Here is a 17,944-nt window from a genome sequence, read left to right as displayed (position 1 = left end):
TCCTAGACGATTTAACTTGAACTCGTATCTTGAAACAGAACCAAAATGTTAATACGGGGGTTCAAAAACTTTTGACTGGCAGTGTATATCGTGTTTGGCCAATGTTTGAATGATCCTAATGGTTTGAAGTAATTGCCCCTTTCCTCACACACCCGAAACAGACGTGAAAGTTCACTTACTCTCAATAAGAACAAGGAGTGTGTCGCAGTCCAACTGATTCACCTGAACTCTCTCCATGCTTCGGTTTTCTAACAAGCACACGCAAAGGGGTTATGTGGTTAATCCGGACATAATCCTGATACCCAATGCAGAGGTTTAAACAGGGACAGTGAGAGAGGCTGGTAAGGGAACTAACTACACAATGTTATATGTAACTATAAATGCATAAGACATATGGCATGTTCATTCATAAATGAAATACTGTTATTGGAAAATTCATAATAATAATAATAATAATAGTAATAATAACAGCCACTAAATTATAAAAAACTAATCAAGCTACTAATAACCGTGTCCATACTTCGATGAATTACTACGATCGCTTACCGACGCCGGTATTGGTGAACCAGGATGTGTTGGAGTTGAGGTTGATGATCTCCAGGTGAACAGGCTGCATAGAGTTCGCACCCCTGCTAATCCCGATACATACCATCGGGTACTCCTGATCCGGAACCAGCAACATCTCAAACACACGCAGGGGGGATGGCAGCGGGAAGTCAAAGTCCTGCAGCAAACAATAAGGTATTAATAATAAAAACTTTATAAAGGTATTAAAGTCTACATTTATTAAGAAAAAAAAAGTAAGCTTTACCACAATACCGTTGCACACATGAGACGATTGTTCTAATATGTTCTTGTTTTTATAGTAAAAATTTACATAACTATTTGTATGGCAGATATATAATATAATAAGATATATAATCTAACAAAGAACGTATGTTTTCCGCTACATGAAAGTCAAGGACAGAGGCCGTTGCACTTTACGGTTTCTTGTCTTATGTTTTGTTTTATTAGCTTCAAGAGGAAGCGAAGAAGGAATGACGAGATATGTTTATAGCTGTTATAATGCAAGTGATAACAGGAAATACTAGTTCCAGGGATGTTCCGCAATATTAAACATAACTTTAAACACGTAGAAAGTATGATGCATTGTTCTTTAGTCCATTTTGAAAATTTAATAGTTGGCATGAGGTGAATAAATACAGCTCAGTCAGCTAGCTAAAAAATGTTAGCTAACAAGGCAAGACGCACACACACACACTAATTTGTGCCAAACTTCAAGAAATTAAAATGCACTTTCATAAAAATTATTAAAACATTTTTTTTTTTTTACTTTTTAAACTAGTATTAACTAGCCTCAATTTCAGCTAGCTAGATGATAATCTATTTTTTTTTATTATTTTTTTTTAATTGTGGTGTTTCAGTTTATTCTGAAATTGTGGAGAATTTCCAGCTAGAAGTGCGAACATGAAAATCAAACCTAAGTTTGTAGGTATCACGTAGTGAAAATTTTGACTTAGACTTTATTTGATTGGGAATTTACTCAACACAGAAATCTGCTAGCTACCACTCTTCCTCTCTATGTAATTAGCTTGCAGGGCCAAACGTGCAAGAACAGATCAGTTAAACAATCAAACAATACACTTTCAGACTGACAAACCTGTTTTGGAAAGTATTTTGAAAAAAATGAAACATAAAAAAATACAGTACAATAGAAGCAAAACTGCATAGTGGTCGCCAATCCGATATGTATTGACTTGCAAGAACGGGTGTGTTGAAAAGGAGTCAGATGGACACAAGTGAAAGAGGCATTAATAATGTGTCGGGGGAAAGTGAACAATAACATGTGCAGGCTACATCGTTAAAAGTCGCCAACCTTTATGAGCATGAACTTCTGCATGGGCTCGTACCACTGCAGCAGAACCACTCTGGACTCCAAAGCACCGCACAAGAACACACACCCTCGCTGACTGTTCTGGACTAAAGAAAGAAAGACAGTCATAAATCTTTTCTCTTTGTTGAAACACAACATAGCGGGCTTTAATAATATCAGTTTACTATGAGTTTTATGTGGTCATTTCTTTAGCTTCTGGGGTTTCTGGTAGGATTTAAATTTGTCATGTAATATTTAGAGTAACCGTCATTTTTCATTTGTAAGATTCAGAACACTGTTTGAGTTGACCAGATTTAGAGTAGCGTGTGTATGAGTTTACGAGATTTATAGTAATGAAGTTTAGCTTGTACGTTCACTGTTGGGTGGATTTGAGGTTATAGAACTTTGAGTAATGTGAATTTGAGTTTGCAGGAACTGCAGTAGGGTGGATTTCAGTTTGTGGGATTAAGAGTAATGTGAATTTGAGATTGTGGGATTTAGAGTAATGTGAATTTGAGATTGTGGGATTTAGAGTAATGTGAATTTGAGATTGTGGGATTTAGAATAATGTGAATTTGAGATTGTGGGATTTAGAGTAATGTGAATTGGAGATTGTGGGATTTAGAATAATGTGAATTTGAGATTGTGGGATTTAGAGTAATGTGAATTTGAGATTGTGGGATTTAGAATAATGTGAATTTGAGTTTGTGGGATTTAGAGTAATGTGAATTGGAGATTGTGGGATTTAGAATAATGTGAATTTGAGATTGTGGGATTTAGAATAATGTGAATTTGAGTTTGTGGGAACTGCAGTAGGGTGGATTTCAGTTTGTGGGATTAAGAGTAATGTGAATTTGAGATTGTGGGATTTAGAGTAATGTGAATTTGAGATTGTGGGATTTAGAATAATGTGAATTTGAGATTGTGGGATTTAGAGTAATGTGAATTGGAGATTGTGGGATTTAGAATAATGTGAATTTGAGATTGTGGGATTTAGAGTAATGTGAATTTGAGATTGTGGGATTTAGAATAATGTGAATTTGAGTTTGTGGGATTTAGAGTAATGTGAATTGGAGATTGTGGGATTTAGAATAATGTGAATTTGAGATTGTGGGATTTAGAATAATGTGAATTTGAGTTTGTGGGAACTGCAGTAGGGTGGATTTCAGTTTGTGGGATTAAGAGTAATGTGAATTTGATTTTGTGGGATTTATAATAATGTGAATTTGAGATTGTGGGATTTAGAATAATGTGAATTTGAGATTGTGGGATTTAGCATAATATGAATTTGATTTTGTGGGATTTAGAATAATGTGAATTTGAGATTGTGGGATTTAGAATAATGTGAATTTGAGATTGTGGGATTTAGAATAATGTGAATTTGAGATTGTGGGATTTAGAATAATGTGAATTTGAGTTTGTGGGAACTGCAGTAGTGTGGATTTCAGTTTGTGGAATTCGGATTAATGAGTAATTCATTAGGGAAATTTAAAGTGATGTGGATTTGAGTTTGTATACGATTTACAGCAACGTAGATCTGAGTGTGTAAAATTTAGCGTCGTCTGGATTTGAGTAAAGCGAATTTGACTTCATGGGATGTAGATTTGTAAAGTAAATTTCAGTTCGAGACAGTTTGCATAATGTACATGTATTTTTGGTTTGTTGCTTCTTTTTCTTTTAATCAAAGTAAAGTGGAATTGAGTTTGTGAAAATTTGAGTGACGTTGACTGGAATTTGAGCTATGTATTTTCGTGTACGTTTGCGGTAATTCCTGCTTCCCTTACCCACTGAGCATGCTCGGCATCCCTTGGTGTCTGGGAACTTTGAGGTGATGGTGAACTTCCTGTTGAAACAAGATGAAGTGGAATTAGTTTGGTTCTAACTGTGTGCATTCGTGCATATAGATGCACAAGTGTGGTTATGTGTAGGTGTGTATTACTGTTTGTGAATGTGTGTGTTTGCTAATTTGCACTTGCAAAAAGAAATCATGGCATCATGTAGGTCACATCCACGCTATGTTTCGGTTACGACACAGCCGATTCGGCGTGGCTTCCACTTTTTGCGGGTTATGCAGCATAATAGCAATGCTGCTAATGCTAGTTTAGTGTACAGAGTAGAATTCTGGATCAGGGTTATAATGAGTTATGAAAAAAACTTTGAAGACTTAACATCCGCTGTAGTTTTACTGTGTGTGTAAGTGTGTGTTAAACTAAAAAGAAATCAACTATGTTAGTACTGTGCTTCAATCGTTATACAGTGGTGCTTGAAAGTTTATGAATTTTCTATATATTTGCATAAATATGACCTAAGACATCACCAGATTCTCACACAAGTCCTAGAATTAGACAAAGATAACCCAATTAAACAATATTATACTGAGTCATTTATTTATTGAGGCAAATGATTCAATATTACATATCTGTGAGTGGCAAAAGTATATGAACCTTTGCTTTCAGTATCTGGTGTGACCCCCTTATGCAGCAATAACTGCAGATAAACTTTTATGTTGATCAGTCCTGCACATCGGCTTGGAGGAATTTTATCTGTTCCTCAGTACAGAACAGCTTCAACTCTGGGATGTTGGTGGGTTTCCTCACATGAACTGCTTGTTTCAGGTTCTTCCACAACATTTCTATTGGTTTAAGGTCAGAACTTTGACTTGGCTAGTCCAAAACATTAATTTATTCTTCTTTAACCATTCTTTATTAGAATGGCTTGTGTGATTAGGGTCGTTGTCTTGCTGAATGACCCACTTTCTCTTCAGATTCAGTTCACAGAGAGATGTCCTGATATTTTCCTTTAGAAATCGCTGGTATCATTCAGAATTCATTGTTACATCAATGATGGCAAGTCATCCAGGCCCAGATGCAGTAAAACAGGTCCAAAGCATGATACTATCACCACCATGTTTCACAGATGGGATAAGGTTCTTATGCTGGAATGCAGTGTTTTCCTTTCTCCAAATGCTTTGCATTAAACCAAAAAGTTCTATTTTGGTCTCATCCGTCCACAAAACATTTTTCCAACAGCCTTCTGGCTCATGTGATCTTGCAGAAAAGCAGCAGTGTTCTCTTTGGAGAGCAGTGGCTTTCTCCTTGTAACCCTGCCATGCACACCATTGTTGTTCAGTATTCTCCTGATGGTGGACTCATGAACAGTAACATTAGCCAATGTGAGAGAGGACTTTAGAATTTATGATGAGCGTCAGCAACTGTTTTTCTGAGGTCCTCAGAAATCTCCTTTGTTCATGTCATGATACACTTCCAGGAACATGAGTTGTGAAGATCAGACTTTGATAGATCCCTGTTCTTTAAATGAAGCTGGGTGTTCACTCACTCACACCTGATTGTTGTCCCATTGATTGAAAACACCTGACTCTAATTTCACCTTCCAATGAACTGCAAATCCTAGAGATTCACATACTTTTGCCACTTACAGATGTGTAATATTGGATCATTTTCCTCAATAAATAAATGACCAAGTATAATATTTTCATCTCATTTGTTTAATTGGGTTCTTTTTGTCTACATTTAGGACTTCAGATGACGTTTTAGGTCATATTTATGCAGATATATAGAAAATTAGAAAGGGTTCACAAACTTTCAAGCACCCCTGTAAATCAAGGTCAGTTTCAGCACGCACACTCAACACTTACGGGAAAATGTGAGTGTGTGTGTGTGTGTGTGTAGTCACCTGGGTATCAATCTGTGTGTTGGAAGTGCCACGCGATGTTCTTTTCTAGCCTGCTCGTACAACTCCTTGAGAAAATGGGAATGTAGCTGGGAGGACTTTCCTGTCACACACAAACACACCCACACACTTTTTCTAGCTTTTTATAAATAAATAAATAATTGTTGGTTATGAAATTCGATTATGTTTAAGGTATTTTCACTTATTTTTTTATGTCTTACCTGATATGGACATTAAGACGTTGCCGATGGTGTACACCCACGTGCACTTGTGTGGAAAAAGCTTCAATATTGACAAAAAAGAGATCAAGCAAGAGATCAGAAGTCAGTGAAACAACCTTAAAGTCACTGATCCTCATGAGGACGAACTAATAAACAAATTATCGATTATGACCACATATGTATTAGCGTTTTATTAGTCTATAATTAACATTATACATCAAGTCTGACCTAAAATGGCCGCCCCTACAGCTATGTCTTCAGCTATGCGATGTATTGTTGTTTTAAAAAAATAATAATAATAGAAAACAGTATCAGAAAGCTGGTAAACAAATGTAAACAATCTGACTTTTCAGCGTAGTTAGCATGACAATGTTATTAGCTTTAGTGCGACTACGCAAGTACATTTTAGATACTAAACATATCTTGGATCAGGGACTATAGGTGGCGTAAGTTGGAAATTTGAGTAAACAAAAGTGTGGTTTAATTCCAAACTATTTTTAAAATCCTGGCTGTGTGTTTGTGGCTCACCAACTCGAGTGTGGCCTCCGAGCTGTTCAGATTTAATGTGAAGATCCCTTCATCGGAGCCCAGGATCAGGTGGTGGTCTGGAGAGTGAGAGAGAGAGAGGGAGAGAGAAAGAGAGAGAGAGATGAGATGAGATAGCTGTGTGTTAAATGCTAGTTCATGTCGAGTTAGCATTCTCCATACTAGCAGGTAGGCCATTTTAAGAAACTGCTAGAACACTGCTAGAGTAAAAAGTAGGACACAGTTAACTGTACTGGTATGTCATGAAGGGCTGCAACAACTGCATTGCTTAAAATATGTACATAATAGAGTGTATAATAAAATAAATACCCCTGCATGATGACACATTAGCTGCGTTTACATGGACAACAATAATCCACTCTTAATCCGATTAAGACCATACTCTAATTAAGAAACTACCATGTAAACAGCAATTTTTACTTACCTTAATCTAATTAAGGTCATAATCGAAGTAAGCAATAATCTAATTAAGACAGGTGGAGTACTCCTGTTTTAGTCGCATTATGGACGTGTAGTAGTGACATGTAAACACCTTAATCACATTATGAACGTCGTGTGGGAGTTTTCACCGCATTTTGCGACAGGACACGATCACACACGGCAGTTTTACGTTTTACGGCGAACAAGAGAGTTCGGCTGTGTCCCAAACCGCATACTTGCCTACTATAGGCCTGTAGTGGGGAAAAATACATGTATCTCGGCTACTATATAGACGGTAAGTACGCGGTTTGGGACACACCCACCGCTTCAAGCAGTCGTCTGTTAGCACGTATAGCATGACAAATAATTAACTGCACTTAAAGCGTTCATAAAAAAAAATAAATAAAAACACCCAAAACTGTATACGGTACCATAACGAAGAAGAACTGTATGTTGATACGTGAAATTCTTGAGGGACGTCGGACGGCGTGGCGCGGTGACGTAATGACGCAGGCTGTTAATCTAATTATGTTCTAAAACATGTAAAACGGGTACATGACAGGAATATTCTAAAAGCGACTCATGTAAACACCTTAATCACATTACTATCTTACTCAGATTAAGGTCAATAATTAGATTACTGCTGTCCATGTAAACGTAGTCATTGTTAAGAATACCAGTTGCCGTCCTAATATTTACGAAGTTGGTTATTTTCCAATACAGTGTTTTATTTATTAAAGAAGGATATGTCCTAGGATACTTTTTTTTCATCAATGTCTAGTTACATTTAATGTTGTGGAACGTCTACAAAGCAAGTTAGTTCCTGTTCTCACTTATGTTATTGCAGCTAAAACAAGCCAGCCTCTCTTTTTTTCCTCATCTCCTGCAGTTACGAAGACAACAAGTCGAACTCGACGCCAACAGCATCAGTGGGGATGCCTAGTCCTTCATGTTACTAACGTGTACGCATGAGATAGCCTTAAATTATACTACGAACAGGAAGGAAGCTACTGAAGAAAAACTTATGTCAGACGTTTGACCTTGCCACAACCTTGACCTTGTATCTAGATCAGTTTGCAAATCGAATCAGTTCACCTGCTGGTTACGATGATAACTCCTATCGTTACAATTCTACAAACATTGAACCGCTCGTTCTTGAGATATCACACCAACAAGTCACACTCAACGACGAACTTCATCATATCAACGATCAGACGTTTTATTGATTAACATTTGAGACCACTCTACTGTATGTTGATGGTGGTTTTCAGCTGGTTAAGCTTTTTCGACACTGTATCATGCTCCGAATTAGCGTTTGGGACACATCTCTTACCTTTGGTGGTGGGGTGATCCCACGTCGTAGAGCAGTTGACTTTTAAAGGGCAGCCGTTAAAAACCTTTTTAAAGAAGATCTGTAATGAAGAAAAGTAAGAACGTTTAGTTGGCAGTGATTATTATAATAATGTATAATATATTATTATAAGATTCGGGGTTTTAAATTATTATTATATTTTTTGGGGGGTGGGTTATGATTCATACCGGGAGCTTCCTCTGTACTGGATCAGGCGGCTCCTGCAAAAAAACACACAACCATTCATGCATATAGATAACTATACACAGGATAACTATACACTACATACTAACACTCCTTACTGTACAGGAATGAATTTATTGATAAGTGATGTATTGTTTAACAAGCAATTCCAGCAACTTTCATTTCAAATTATTTTTTTAACCAAAATCAAACTGTATTACGTCTTATAGCGATCGGTTTTAACTTTTAACAAAAGTGATGATCTTTTCCTAGCGTATTTTACTCGTCCTGGGGGTGGGGCTTAATTCATTTGCATGTTGTCATTACTATGTACACCATAACCCCGTTTTTTATTCGTTATTGTTTAATTTTCGTAGTTGTCTATAGGATTATTATCGATTTTGAATCCGGCGTGTACCACTTCCGAGTCCGATGGATTCAAAATCGAAATAATCCTATAGACAACTACGTAGTAATGACAACATGCAAATGAATTAAGCCCCGCCCCCAGGATGAGTAAAATACACTAGTAAAAGATAATTATTTTGTTAAAAGTTAAAACCGATCACTATAAAAGGTAGTTTGATTTCTGTACTTTTTTTAATGAAAGTTGCTGGAATTGCTTGTTAAGCAATACGTCATTTATCAATAAATTCATTCCTGTACAGTAAGGAGTGTTAGTATTGGACATCGAGGTTTGAGTTTTGAGTAAAAATCTTTTTTATCTGCTTTTTACTCAAACCAAATTTCTAATTGTTCCTGAGACGGACATGAACTGTTTAGCTACCGTGTAATTCGTTCATTAGGGCTCGGAGATTTGGGCTTTCTCATTATCAGTGAATAAACACGTGCATTATGCAAATTGCTTGTACTGGACCATCGGAATATTATCCGATAATTATTTTTTCTTTAAAAACCAAAGCAAAAGCACATAGCTAAAAACTTTCGCAGATATTTTAAGGCTAATTTGTTTGGGGTTTTTTTTTTATCCAAAATCCAATCCAACTGGTATTGGACCGATACCGATCCTGGGTGTCGGCTCGGTGCCATCTTGATTATAAACAATTTTACTAGTTTGATGAAATAAGCCTAGGGTGCGCATTGCTAGTACTTCCTGAACACTAAGCTTAGTTTATTTACATTACAGCCAGCCTTTAAAAGCTCAAGCTTTTCAGTATTTCTATAGTCCTATTTGGATGGGATTACATGGTTTTGAAGGAACTCCACTGATTGGTGTTTTTCTCTCTCTCCTCAGCAGAAAATTACAAATCAAATGACCCGCCGATCATTGTACTCCTATCCGGAGTGCTATTATAATGATAGATATAGCTATGAAAACCACTTTCACCTGTACATCGCACAACCTTTCGCTTTCTAGAAATAAATGAACGAACGAATTGTATCGCCGATCGTATATGAAGATGATCCGATCACGTTCTCTGTATTCGTTTCAGACTGCGAATACATATAAAACGACAGCTAATCGCGTGTGCTGCAAACATCCATGTTGTTAGAAGAAAAGGAAAGAACCCCAACAACAATCCCGTAACTTGTTTTAGCCATGTTCGTTTCATTGCTGTCTGGAGTTGTGTCAAAAAAAAAAATGCTATGACACAGTATAACACCCAGAGAAAATAATCCCATCCAAATAGGGCTTATCTGTTGCTCAGTGATTATGCCGGGATGTCTGGCTGTCTTTGAGGCAAAAAAAGGGGGCGTGGCTACAGAACACAAAGAAGATTCTGGTGGCGAATCTTTAATGGTACCTTAACAGGCTGTCGGCGCCTCCTGTCTGATTTGGGCGGTAATACAGGAGGCTGGTCCGGTGAGATTTCTGTCCTGAAGCTGGAAAACGCGGAAGGGTCTGCCACAACACACACACACACACACACACAGACACACACATATATAGAGCCAAATTTTTATTTTGGCCTTTACGCCTTTATTGGAGTGCACATGTGTGGTTGAGACTGCATTTCGGAATGCGTGCATGCTCATATGTGTGTGTTTGTGTTGCTCACCCGAGTTGACGTTCCGGACAGAGCGTGGCCGTGGCACAGGTTGACTGCGTGTGTGTGTCCCGCTGCTGGTCCTCAGCAGTGGAGACGGAATGTAGAGACTCTGAACTTTGGCTCGTTCGTCCTCTGCAGTCATGCTCTCTTCGGAACTGCTGCGCATCTTCGGCTGAACACACACACGCACACACACACACACACAGGTTTGGTTGGTGCATATACTGTTAAATACACTTTATACTGTTTTAAATAAATAAAATTTACCTTTGGAGGAAGTGGAGGAGGAACATCATCAGCTGGCAGTGAGTTACTGCACAGAGAAATAAAACAATGAGTTCAGTTCATGTGTGTGTGTGTGTGTGTGTGTGTGTGTGTGTGTGTGGGTGGGTGTGGTGGGGATGTGGTGTTGGTGGTAGTGAGGGGGGGTGTACAGGACATACCTGCTGAATTGATTAAAAGGGCTGTAGGAGGAAGTAGGAAAACAGAACAAATTTAACCTTTAACATTAACCATTAAGCCATGAACACAAGTTTTGTTTCGTCTTAAATGTGGACATTATGGGAAATAGCTTCTTCTCCTGCATGAATGCATTGATTATAGCTTAATGTTGACTACACCATTAAAAGATTCAGTGTTTGAATGATCTAGTTAGCTCACAGAATAAAATCGAGACACATATGGGTGTGTGAGAGTTTTAGCTAAAGTGATATGTGCTTAGCTGAAAAAAATATATCAAATAAAGACAAATGTTTTGTGATGCGGGTGATTGGCATTTGGAGATAAGGTGAAGCTTTTGAAACTAACAGTTTATTCAGATTGCTGTAGTTTAGTGTCAAAAGTCTAACATCCAAGAATGCCAAAACGAACACGTAATCAGTTTTACTAATACAATCCGTACATTTCCACATCATCGTAGTCATCATCGGTGTCCGTGCTCTCCCCTCTGTCAAAAACAACACATAAACATACTCATATAAGTACTCTGAATGACTACAAACCATCAACGCAATCATTCTATTCCATACATACGATCATGATGGGTTTTTTCTGATCATAGCATGACGTATCTCTTTTCTCAAGCTGTATTTTATTATCGTTTTTTCAGGGACAGAAACGTTTACCTGGTCGGACTTTTGAGTCGTGTGTCTGGAGAACTTGACAAATGACGTCCAACTGAAGCCTGTAACTACACCGAGACACGAAAAAAACATAAACAATGTATGCACAGTAATATCCATATATTGCACGATGCACAGCCTAATCTGAATCATGACTCAAATCAACACACTAACCCCTGAGTATAAATCAACACACTAAACCCTGAGTATAAATCAACACACTAACCCCTGAGTATAAATCAACACACTAACCCCTGAGTATAAACCAACACACTAACCCCTGAGTATAAACCAACACACTAAACCCTGAGTATAAACCAACACACTAACCCCTGAGTATAAACCAACACACTAACCCCTGAGTATAAACCAACACACTAACCCCTGAGTATAAACCAACACACTAACCCCTGAGTATAAATCAACACACTAACCCCTGAGTATAAATCAACACACTAACCCCTGAGTATAAATCAACACACTAACCCCTGAGTATAAATCAACACACTAACCCCTGAGTATAAACCAACACACTAACCCCTGAGTATAAACCAACACACTAACCCCTGAGTATAAATCAACACACTAACCCCTGAGTATAAATCAACACACTAACCCCTGAGTATAAATCAACACACTAACCCCTGAGTATAAATGCAAAATAGACACAAAATGCAAACGCTAAACTAAATAAACAAAAATATAACTACTGACACAAAAACTCACCAACAATAACGAAAGAGGAAAAAGAAATAAAACAAATTTAACAAGACAAAAGATGAAGATGGATTACACATACAATGCAGGATGTACACACACACACACACACACACACACACACACACACACACTTACTGTTGTATCTGGTGACTCTTGTTTTCGGTTCACTGGTCTCTGCGTGTAGATCTGATTCACTGAAACAGGAAATATGTATCAGAACAACAGAAAGAGAGAGACAGACAGATACAGAGACACAGACAAAGTGAGAGACAGACAGATACAGAGAGACAGATACAGAGAGACAGACAGAGACAGACAGACAGATACAGAGAGACAGACAGAGACAGACAGACAGATACAGAGAGACAGATACAGAGAGACAGACAAAAAGAGAGACAGACAGTGACAGACACAGTGAGAGACACAGAAAGAGAACGAGACAGGCAGACAGACAGAGAGAGACACACATACACAGTCTCTTACAGTTAATGTCTGAGTTTGTCCTCTCAGCCCGGTTGTGTCGGTTGATGGAGTGAATCCGTCTCAGAGAATGCGGCACTGGCATCTGTATGGAGAGCACACACACACACACATACACACACATACACACACACACACACACACACACACACACACACACTTATGTAACTATTTTAAATATACTTCAATTAATTTGTGAATTAATTTTATGGTTTAAAAAAATGTCTGTGTGTATGTGTGTGTGTGTGTGTGTGCGCGCGCGCGCGTGTGTGTGTGCGTGCATGTGTGTGCGTGTGTACCTCTATGTCATCATCGTCCAGTTGTAAACACTCTTTGAGTTTCTCAGGATGCTGGAGTTTATCCAGCAGTTCAAGGGTTAAGTCTCGCCTCAAACACGGCTGCATCACGAACAGGTGCTGACAGAGAGACAGAAGAGGGATGATGATGATGATGATAACAATAATAATAATAATAATAGTAATAATAATAGGAAGAAGAAGAAGAATATTCACATTATTATTAGTAGCAGTAGTAGTAGTTTTAGTAGTAATAGTAGTGGCAGTGGTACTAATATTATTATTATTATTATTATTATTATTATTATTAGGACTGTTAGGAGCAGTAGCATTAGTAGTTCTACTAGTATTAGTAGTAGTGTTAGCAGCAGTAGCAGTAGTATTAACAGTATTGGTAGTAGTAGTGTTAGTAGTGCTAGTAGCAGCAGTAGTAGTATTAGTAGTTTTAGTAGAAGTAATAGTCCTGGCAGAAGTACTAATATTATTAGTAGTAGTATTGGTAGTGTTAGTATTAGTAGCAGTAGCAGTAGTAGTAGTAGTAGTTTTAATAGTATTGGTAGTAGTAGTGTTAGTAGCAGTAGTATTAGTTTTAGTAGTAGTAATAGTAGTAACAGAAGTAGTACTAGTGGTATTGGTAGTAATAGTATCTGTAGCAGCAGTAGTAGTTACTTACCGTGAGCATCTTCTTGGCGCTCGGTCTCTTCTTTGGGTTTCTGATTAGCATTGCCTTTACGAAGTTATAAAACATAGGTGACCTGAGACACACAAACACACATACACACACACACATTAAACAGTGTTTAATCATCATCAGCACCAGTACAGGACAGTACAATACAAGTACACACACACACACACACAGACACACACACACACACATACCACTTAGCCTTGTCTTTGAGTTTGGGAGGTTGGTATCCGCTCTTGGACATGAGAAAGAGAACCCTGAAACACAAGACAACACAATAAAAATGTAATTATACTGTAGTAGATATCTAAAAAAAATAATAATAAGTTGTGTGTGTCTTTCTGCGATCACCTGAGCGGATGAACATCAAACAGCGGCGGCTGAAGCTCTGCAAGTTCAATGGCCGTGATTCCAACTGACCAAATGTCACACAGCTCGTTATAACCTCCTTTAATCTCCACTGCTGCTACCTCAGGTGCCATCCTGCGTGAGGAACCATAACACACACACACACACACACACACATATATAAACGCAGACTTCACACAAGGTGCGTACACTATAAGGTTTATTTGTCACTGTAATTTCTCCACAAACCCAGTTATATTATGTCCATCTGTTGTTGTATTTACGGTACGCATGCTACTCCAGGAATTACGGTACTTTTGTGCCCCATGTTGAATACTAACACTACTGTCCCAATGGCACCACTGACATTTCCATAGCCTGACTTACAGACAGATATTTACAAGTACAGGAAATTTGTGGCATCAGAAAACTGGAAAGTTGATTGCTCCAGTTCTCGCTCCGCAACGTGCAGGAGTAAAACAACATACGTCAACGTTAACAGGACAAAAACTCTACTGAAATGCGCTGAAATACACGTGTCCGTGATACTAGCAATACATGATTCCGAAAAGATGTCAACATCGTGGCTTTACTCGCTCTTACCAATATGGAGTCCCTATGAAAGACATTCGACGTGCAAACGTTGCTGTGATCTGCGCCGAGATTCCGAAATCCGCTAACAAAAAAACATCAAGAAAGATCATTGATGAAAGTGTCAAACAAAATCAGTCTTAACCTGGGCAATTTACATTTTAATACCGCACAGTAAATGCGTCATCACTGACCTAATTTGACTTCGCCATTGTCGTTCAGGAGAATATTGGCACCCTGAAAGAAAAGCAGCTTTAAATAACAAATACTTTATGCCTGTTACAATTTTTTCTTTAGTTTATAACACACCCTCGTCATCTCGGTACTCTACTGTGGGTCTTTCACTTCTTAAAGGGGCTCGACTTTCAAGAATTCTTTCTAGCCTGGATCCACTAGAAACAATAGGACCAAGCCGACGCTGCTAGATTTAAACTTCCTATCTAAAGTTGGATATACACTTCGGTGTCATTTTTTGCTCATGAGCTGAGATGGTCTTAGAACGCATTACGTGATGCTCACCTGCAGCCACTTTAGTCTCACTGCGACCAAAATCCCAAACTGCTATGATGCTCGTCTAAAAGCCACCAATAGGAGGACGGCGTAGGACGAAGCAAAACTCACGGGACAGCTACGTGAGCTATATGGTGGCGGTGATGACAAAACACGCGCATGGACAGAAATAAAATATTCTTATTACCACACATCTCGGGTCTATCGTTAGAGGATCCTCATCATATAAACTGATATGGAGAATATACATTATCTCAGTCTGTCAAAGAATTCAGTGATTAACTGTCAGTTTGTTGGTTTAAGCAACCAAGCATCCGTACAGAAAGGAATAGCAACTGACACAACGTCGTTACTTGACTACGTTAGCGAGCTAGGCAGCTTGTTAGCTAGCAAACACTTGTATCTAAAGCTAATAAAATGCAGTTTCTGGTTATGCTAATTCTATTAGCGAGTTAGTATAAGTTTGTTTTTGTTGTATTTATTGATTGTAAATCAGCAAGGAATACTGTATGCTTTAGCTAGATTGTTCTAAGCATGTTCCTGACGAGGGCTTATTGAAGACGGTTCTGAACCAGGACAGTACTGAGGACAGCTTGGCACATCCAAGCTGGTAAACATTCCATCTTTGTAATTCATTGTGCCACTGAGATTATTTCAAATTTTGTAACCAGTATTAGTTACATTTGTGTTTAGCACCAAGTTTCCCAAGATTGAGAATGAATTCAGTAAAACAAAGCGAATATGTCAAATTCAGTGAAGTATCCTGAAAAATATTTCGGCATTGATGTACCTTGATGTCTCTGTGTATCTTCTTCTGGCCATGCAGGTAATCTAACCCCTGTTAAAAAAAAAGAAAAAGAAAAAAGAGTCAGGTCAGGATTGCAGATTTTGGATCAGTTATAGTTGAAATATCCATCTCATAGTGACCTGCAAATGCAAAACACATTAACAAAACACAAAGACAAAACAAAAAAAAAGAAACCAAAAATGCATTAACATTAAGTCAAAACGGAAAAGGGGCGTGTCCTCGTCGAAAATGACATGCTCGTTGCCAACTGGACACTGCACTTTTTCAATTTGTTATCTAGTTAATCTAGCAAAAACCATTTAATGCGAACACACGTACGTTACTAGAGTGAAGAATCATTCGTTCTTCGAACTACACATACTCATATTTATGACATGCGAAGTTGACAGCGAATGAGTGTCGATGTGTTTGACCTCACCTGTAGCATCTCGCGACACACGTATGCAATCTGTGGCTCTGAAAGAGGGCCAGTCACTGTGAAAGACAGAAAGAGAGATAAATACAAGGCCCGGGTGATGGCAGAAAGAAAGTATGAGATGATTGACATAGCGGATCACAGGGCTACATGCCCCGCTTGAGAATTTCGACCAAAACTGATTTAAAAACTTGTTTTATCTGTGGAGATGTGAGGTGCTTGGGATACCATTGTACATACATGCCCATAATGTTACTTCTAATAAATATTTTAACCGACCTAGCACTGTCTCTCCAAAATTTCTCCAAAATTCGTCTTCAGTTAGGTTGAGTGTGAAGCTCATAGCATATTAATTTCATTATTTTCATCAAACCATTCAGTGAGCCCTTGTGCCCTGTGGAATGGGTTCGGGGTCATCCTGATAGAGACCACACCCATCAGGGTGGAAATCTCAGAAGAGCCTTGGATTCTGGAACCAAAAAAGTCTCGCCTTGTTATCGGGAGATTGCCAGGTCAAATCCTGAGGATGCCACATCCTTCCAAGATTGGCAGTCCCAGAGAATAAAACTGGCTCCATACTATATAGCTGGGAGGGATGGAGTTACTCTCTCTCCGCTGTCAATCAGAGCATCACTAGCCAACCATGGCACCAATTCAATTCAATTCAATTTTATTTGTATAGTGCTTTTTACAATGGTCATTGTCTCAAAGCAGCTTTACAGAAACATATAAACACAGGATACAGATTATAAATGCGTGAATGTATCCCAATTGAGCAAGCCAGTGGTGATGGTGGCGAGGAAAAACCCCCTAAGATGTTTAAAGGAAGAAACCTTGAGAGGAACCAGACTCAGAAGGGAACCCGTCCTCATCTGGGTAATAACGGATAGTGTAAAAGTAAAGGAAGGTTCATTATAGTTTTTGTCAAGTCTGTTTGTTCAACTAGTCCACTGTTCAAAGGAGACCCGAGTGCAAAACTACATGTTGTAATTGCTGCATATTAGCTTATGTATGTGGAAGAGGGCAGATAGTGCTTTCCTGTGCTAGCTGTAACCAGTTGGTAGCTATCATATGATATGGCAGAACTAGCTAGTGGGTGGCACTGGATAAATGCCTTTAAGTGGCCAAGTGGACCCAGACTATGCCAGCAAAAATAATTAAGTGTCCCCACAGCATAAAAGATAACGGTTTTTCCTTTAATTTCTCACCCATTTGTAGTCTCTACAGAAGCCTTACATTCCAATACTGTTTTGTTGACTTGATCTCAAAACTTGGATGTGTAAATTAGAAACATGGCACTAGAAACACTTGCTAGCTCTCCACCAAGCAGCAAAAACAGCGTAGCTGAAATGATGTTTTTTAGCTTTTCACCCAGTTCTTTTGCTTCAAATTGTGTCGAGAGTCATATTTATTAATAACAGCATCTGTCATGTGTAGGTGGAGGAGTAGGTTAGGAGGAGTAGAAGTAGGAGCATCTGTCATGTGTAGGTTGTAGAAACCACATAGATACAGTTTAGATACATTTATATAGTGCTTTTCTAGACACTCAAAGCACTTTACATATTATCGGAATGGGGGGTCTTCTCAACCATCACTAGTGTGTAGCATCCACCTAGATGATGCGATGGCAGCCATAGTGCACCAGAACGTCCACCACACACCAGCTATTAG

The 17,944-nt window shown here is 38.5% G+C and overlaps 1 protein-coding gene across 1 annotated transcript in view; it reads right to left on the bottom strand.

Moving 5' to 3' along the window:
* LOC128621125 (mitogen-activated protein kinase kinase kinase kinase 5-like) overlaps positions 1-17,944 on the bottom strand; it is a 40,736-nt gene that overhangs the window by 3,398 nt on the left and 19,394 nt on the right. The window contains exons 5-29 of the mRNA XM_053646617.1: positions 16,277-16,332; positions 15,841-15,888; positions 14,735-14,777; positions 14,553-14,625; positions 13,953-14,084; positions 13,796-13,858; positions 13,587-13,668; positions 12,917-13,033; positions 12,621-12,702; positions 12,273-12,331; positions 11,421-11,485; positions 11,198-11,242; positions 10,740-10,760; positions 10,564-10,609; positions 10,306-10,468; positions 10,051-10,148; positions 8,290-8,322; positions 8,084-8,162; positions 6,313-6,389; positions 5,785-5,845; positions 5,567-5,666; positions 3,658-3,716; positions 1,877-1,980; positions 547-724; positions 180-248 (exon numbers count right to left, since the gene is read on the bottom strand). Coding sequence (XP_053502592.1) covers positions 180-248; positions 547-724; positions 1,877-1,980; positions 3,658-3,716; positions 5,567-5,666; positions 5,785-5,845; positions 6,313-6,389; positions 8,084-8,162; positions 8,290-8,322; positions 10,051-10,148; positions 10,306-10,468; positions 10,564-10,609; positions 10,740-10,760; positions 11,198-11,242; positions 11,421-11,485; positions 12,273-12,331; positions 12,621-12,702; positions 12,917-13,033; positions 13,587-13,668; positions 13,796-13,858; positions 13,953-14,084; positions 14,553-14,625; positions 14,735-14,777; positions 15,841-15,888; positions 16,277-16,332 — 1,953 coding nt within the window. The remainder of the gene's footprint in view (positions 1-179; positions 249-546; positions 725-1,876; positions 1,981-3,657; positions 3,717-5,566; positions 5,667-5,784; positions 5,846-6,312; positions 6,390-8,083; positions 8,163-8,289; positions 8,323-10,050; positions 10,149-10,305; positions 10,469-10,563; positions 10,610-10,739; positions 10,761-11,197; positions 11,243-11,420; positions 11,486-12,272; positions 12,332-12,620; positions 12,703-12,916; positions 13,034-13,586; positions 13,669-13,795; positions 13,859-13,952; positions 14,085-14,552; positions 14,626-14,734; positions 14,778-15,840; positions 15,889-16,276; positions 16,333-17,944) is intronic.

This window comes from Ictalurus furcatus, chromosome 17 (genome assembly GCF_023375685.1).
Source record: "Ictalurus furcatus strain D&B chromosome 17, Billie_1.0, whole genome shotgun sequence".
NCBI classification, from domain to species: Eukaryota; Metazoa; Chordata; class Actinopteri; order Siluriformes; family Ictaluridae; genus Ictalurus; species Ictalurus furcatus.
Note: the sequence above shows the minus strand (reverse complement) of the source record. Positions and strands in the feature narration are given on the sequence as shown.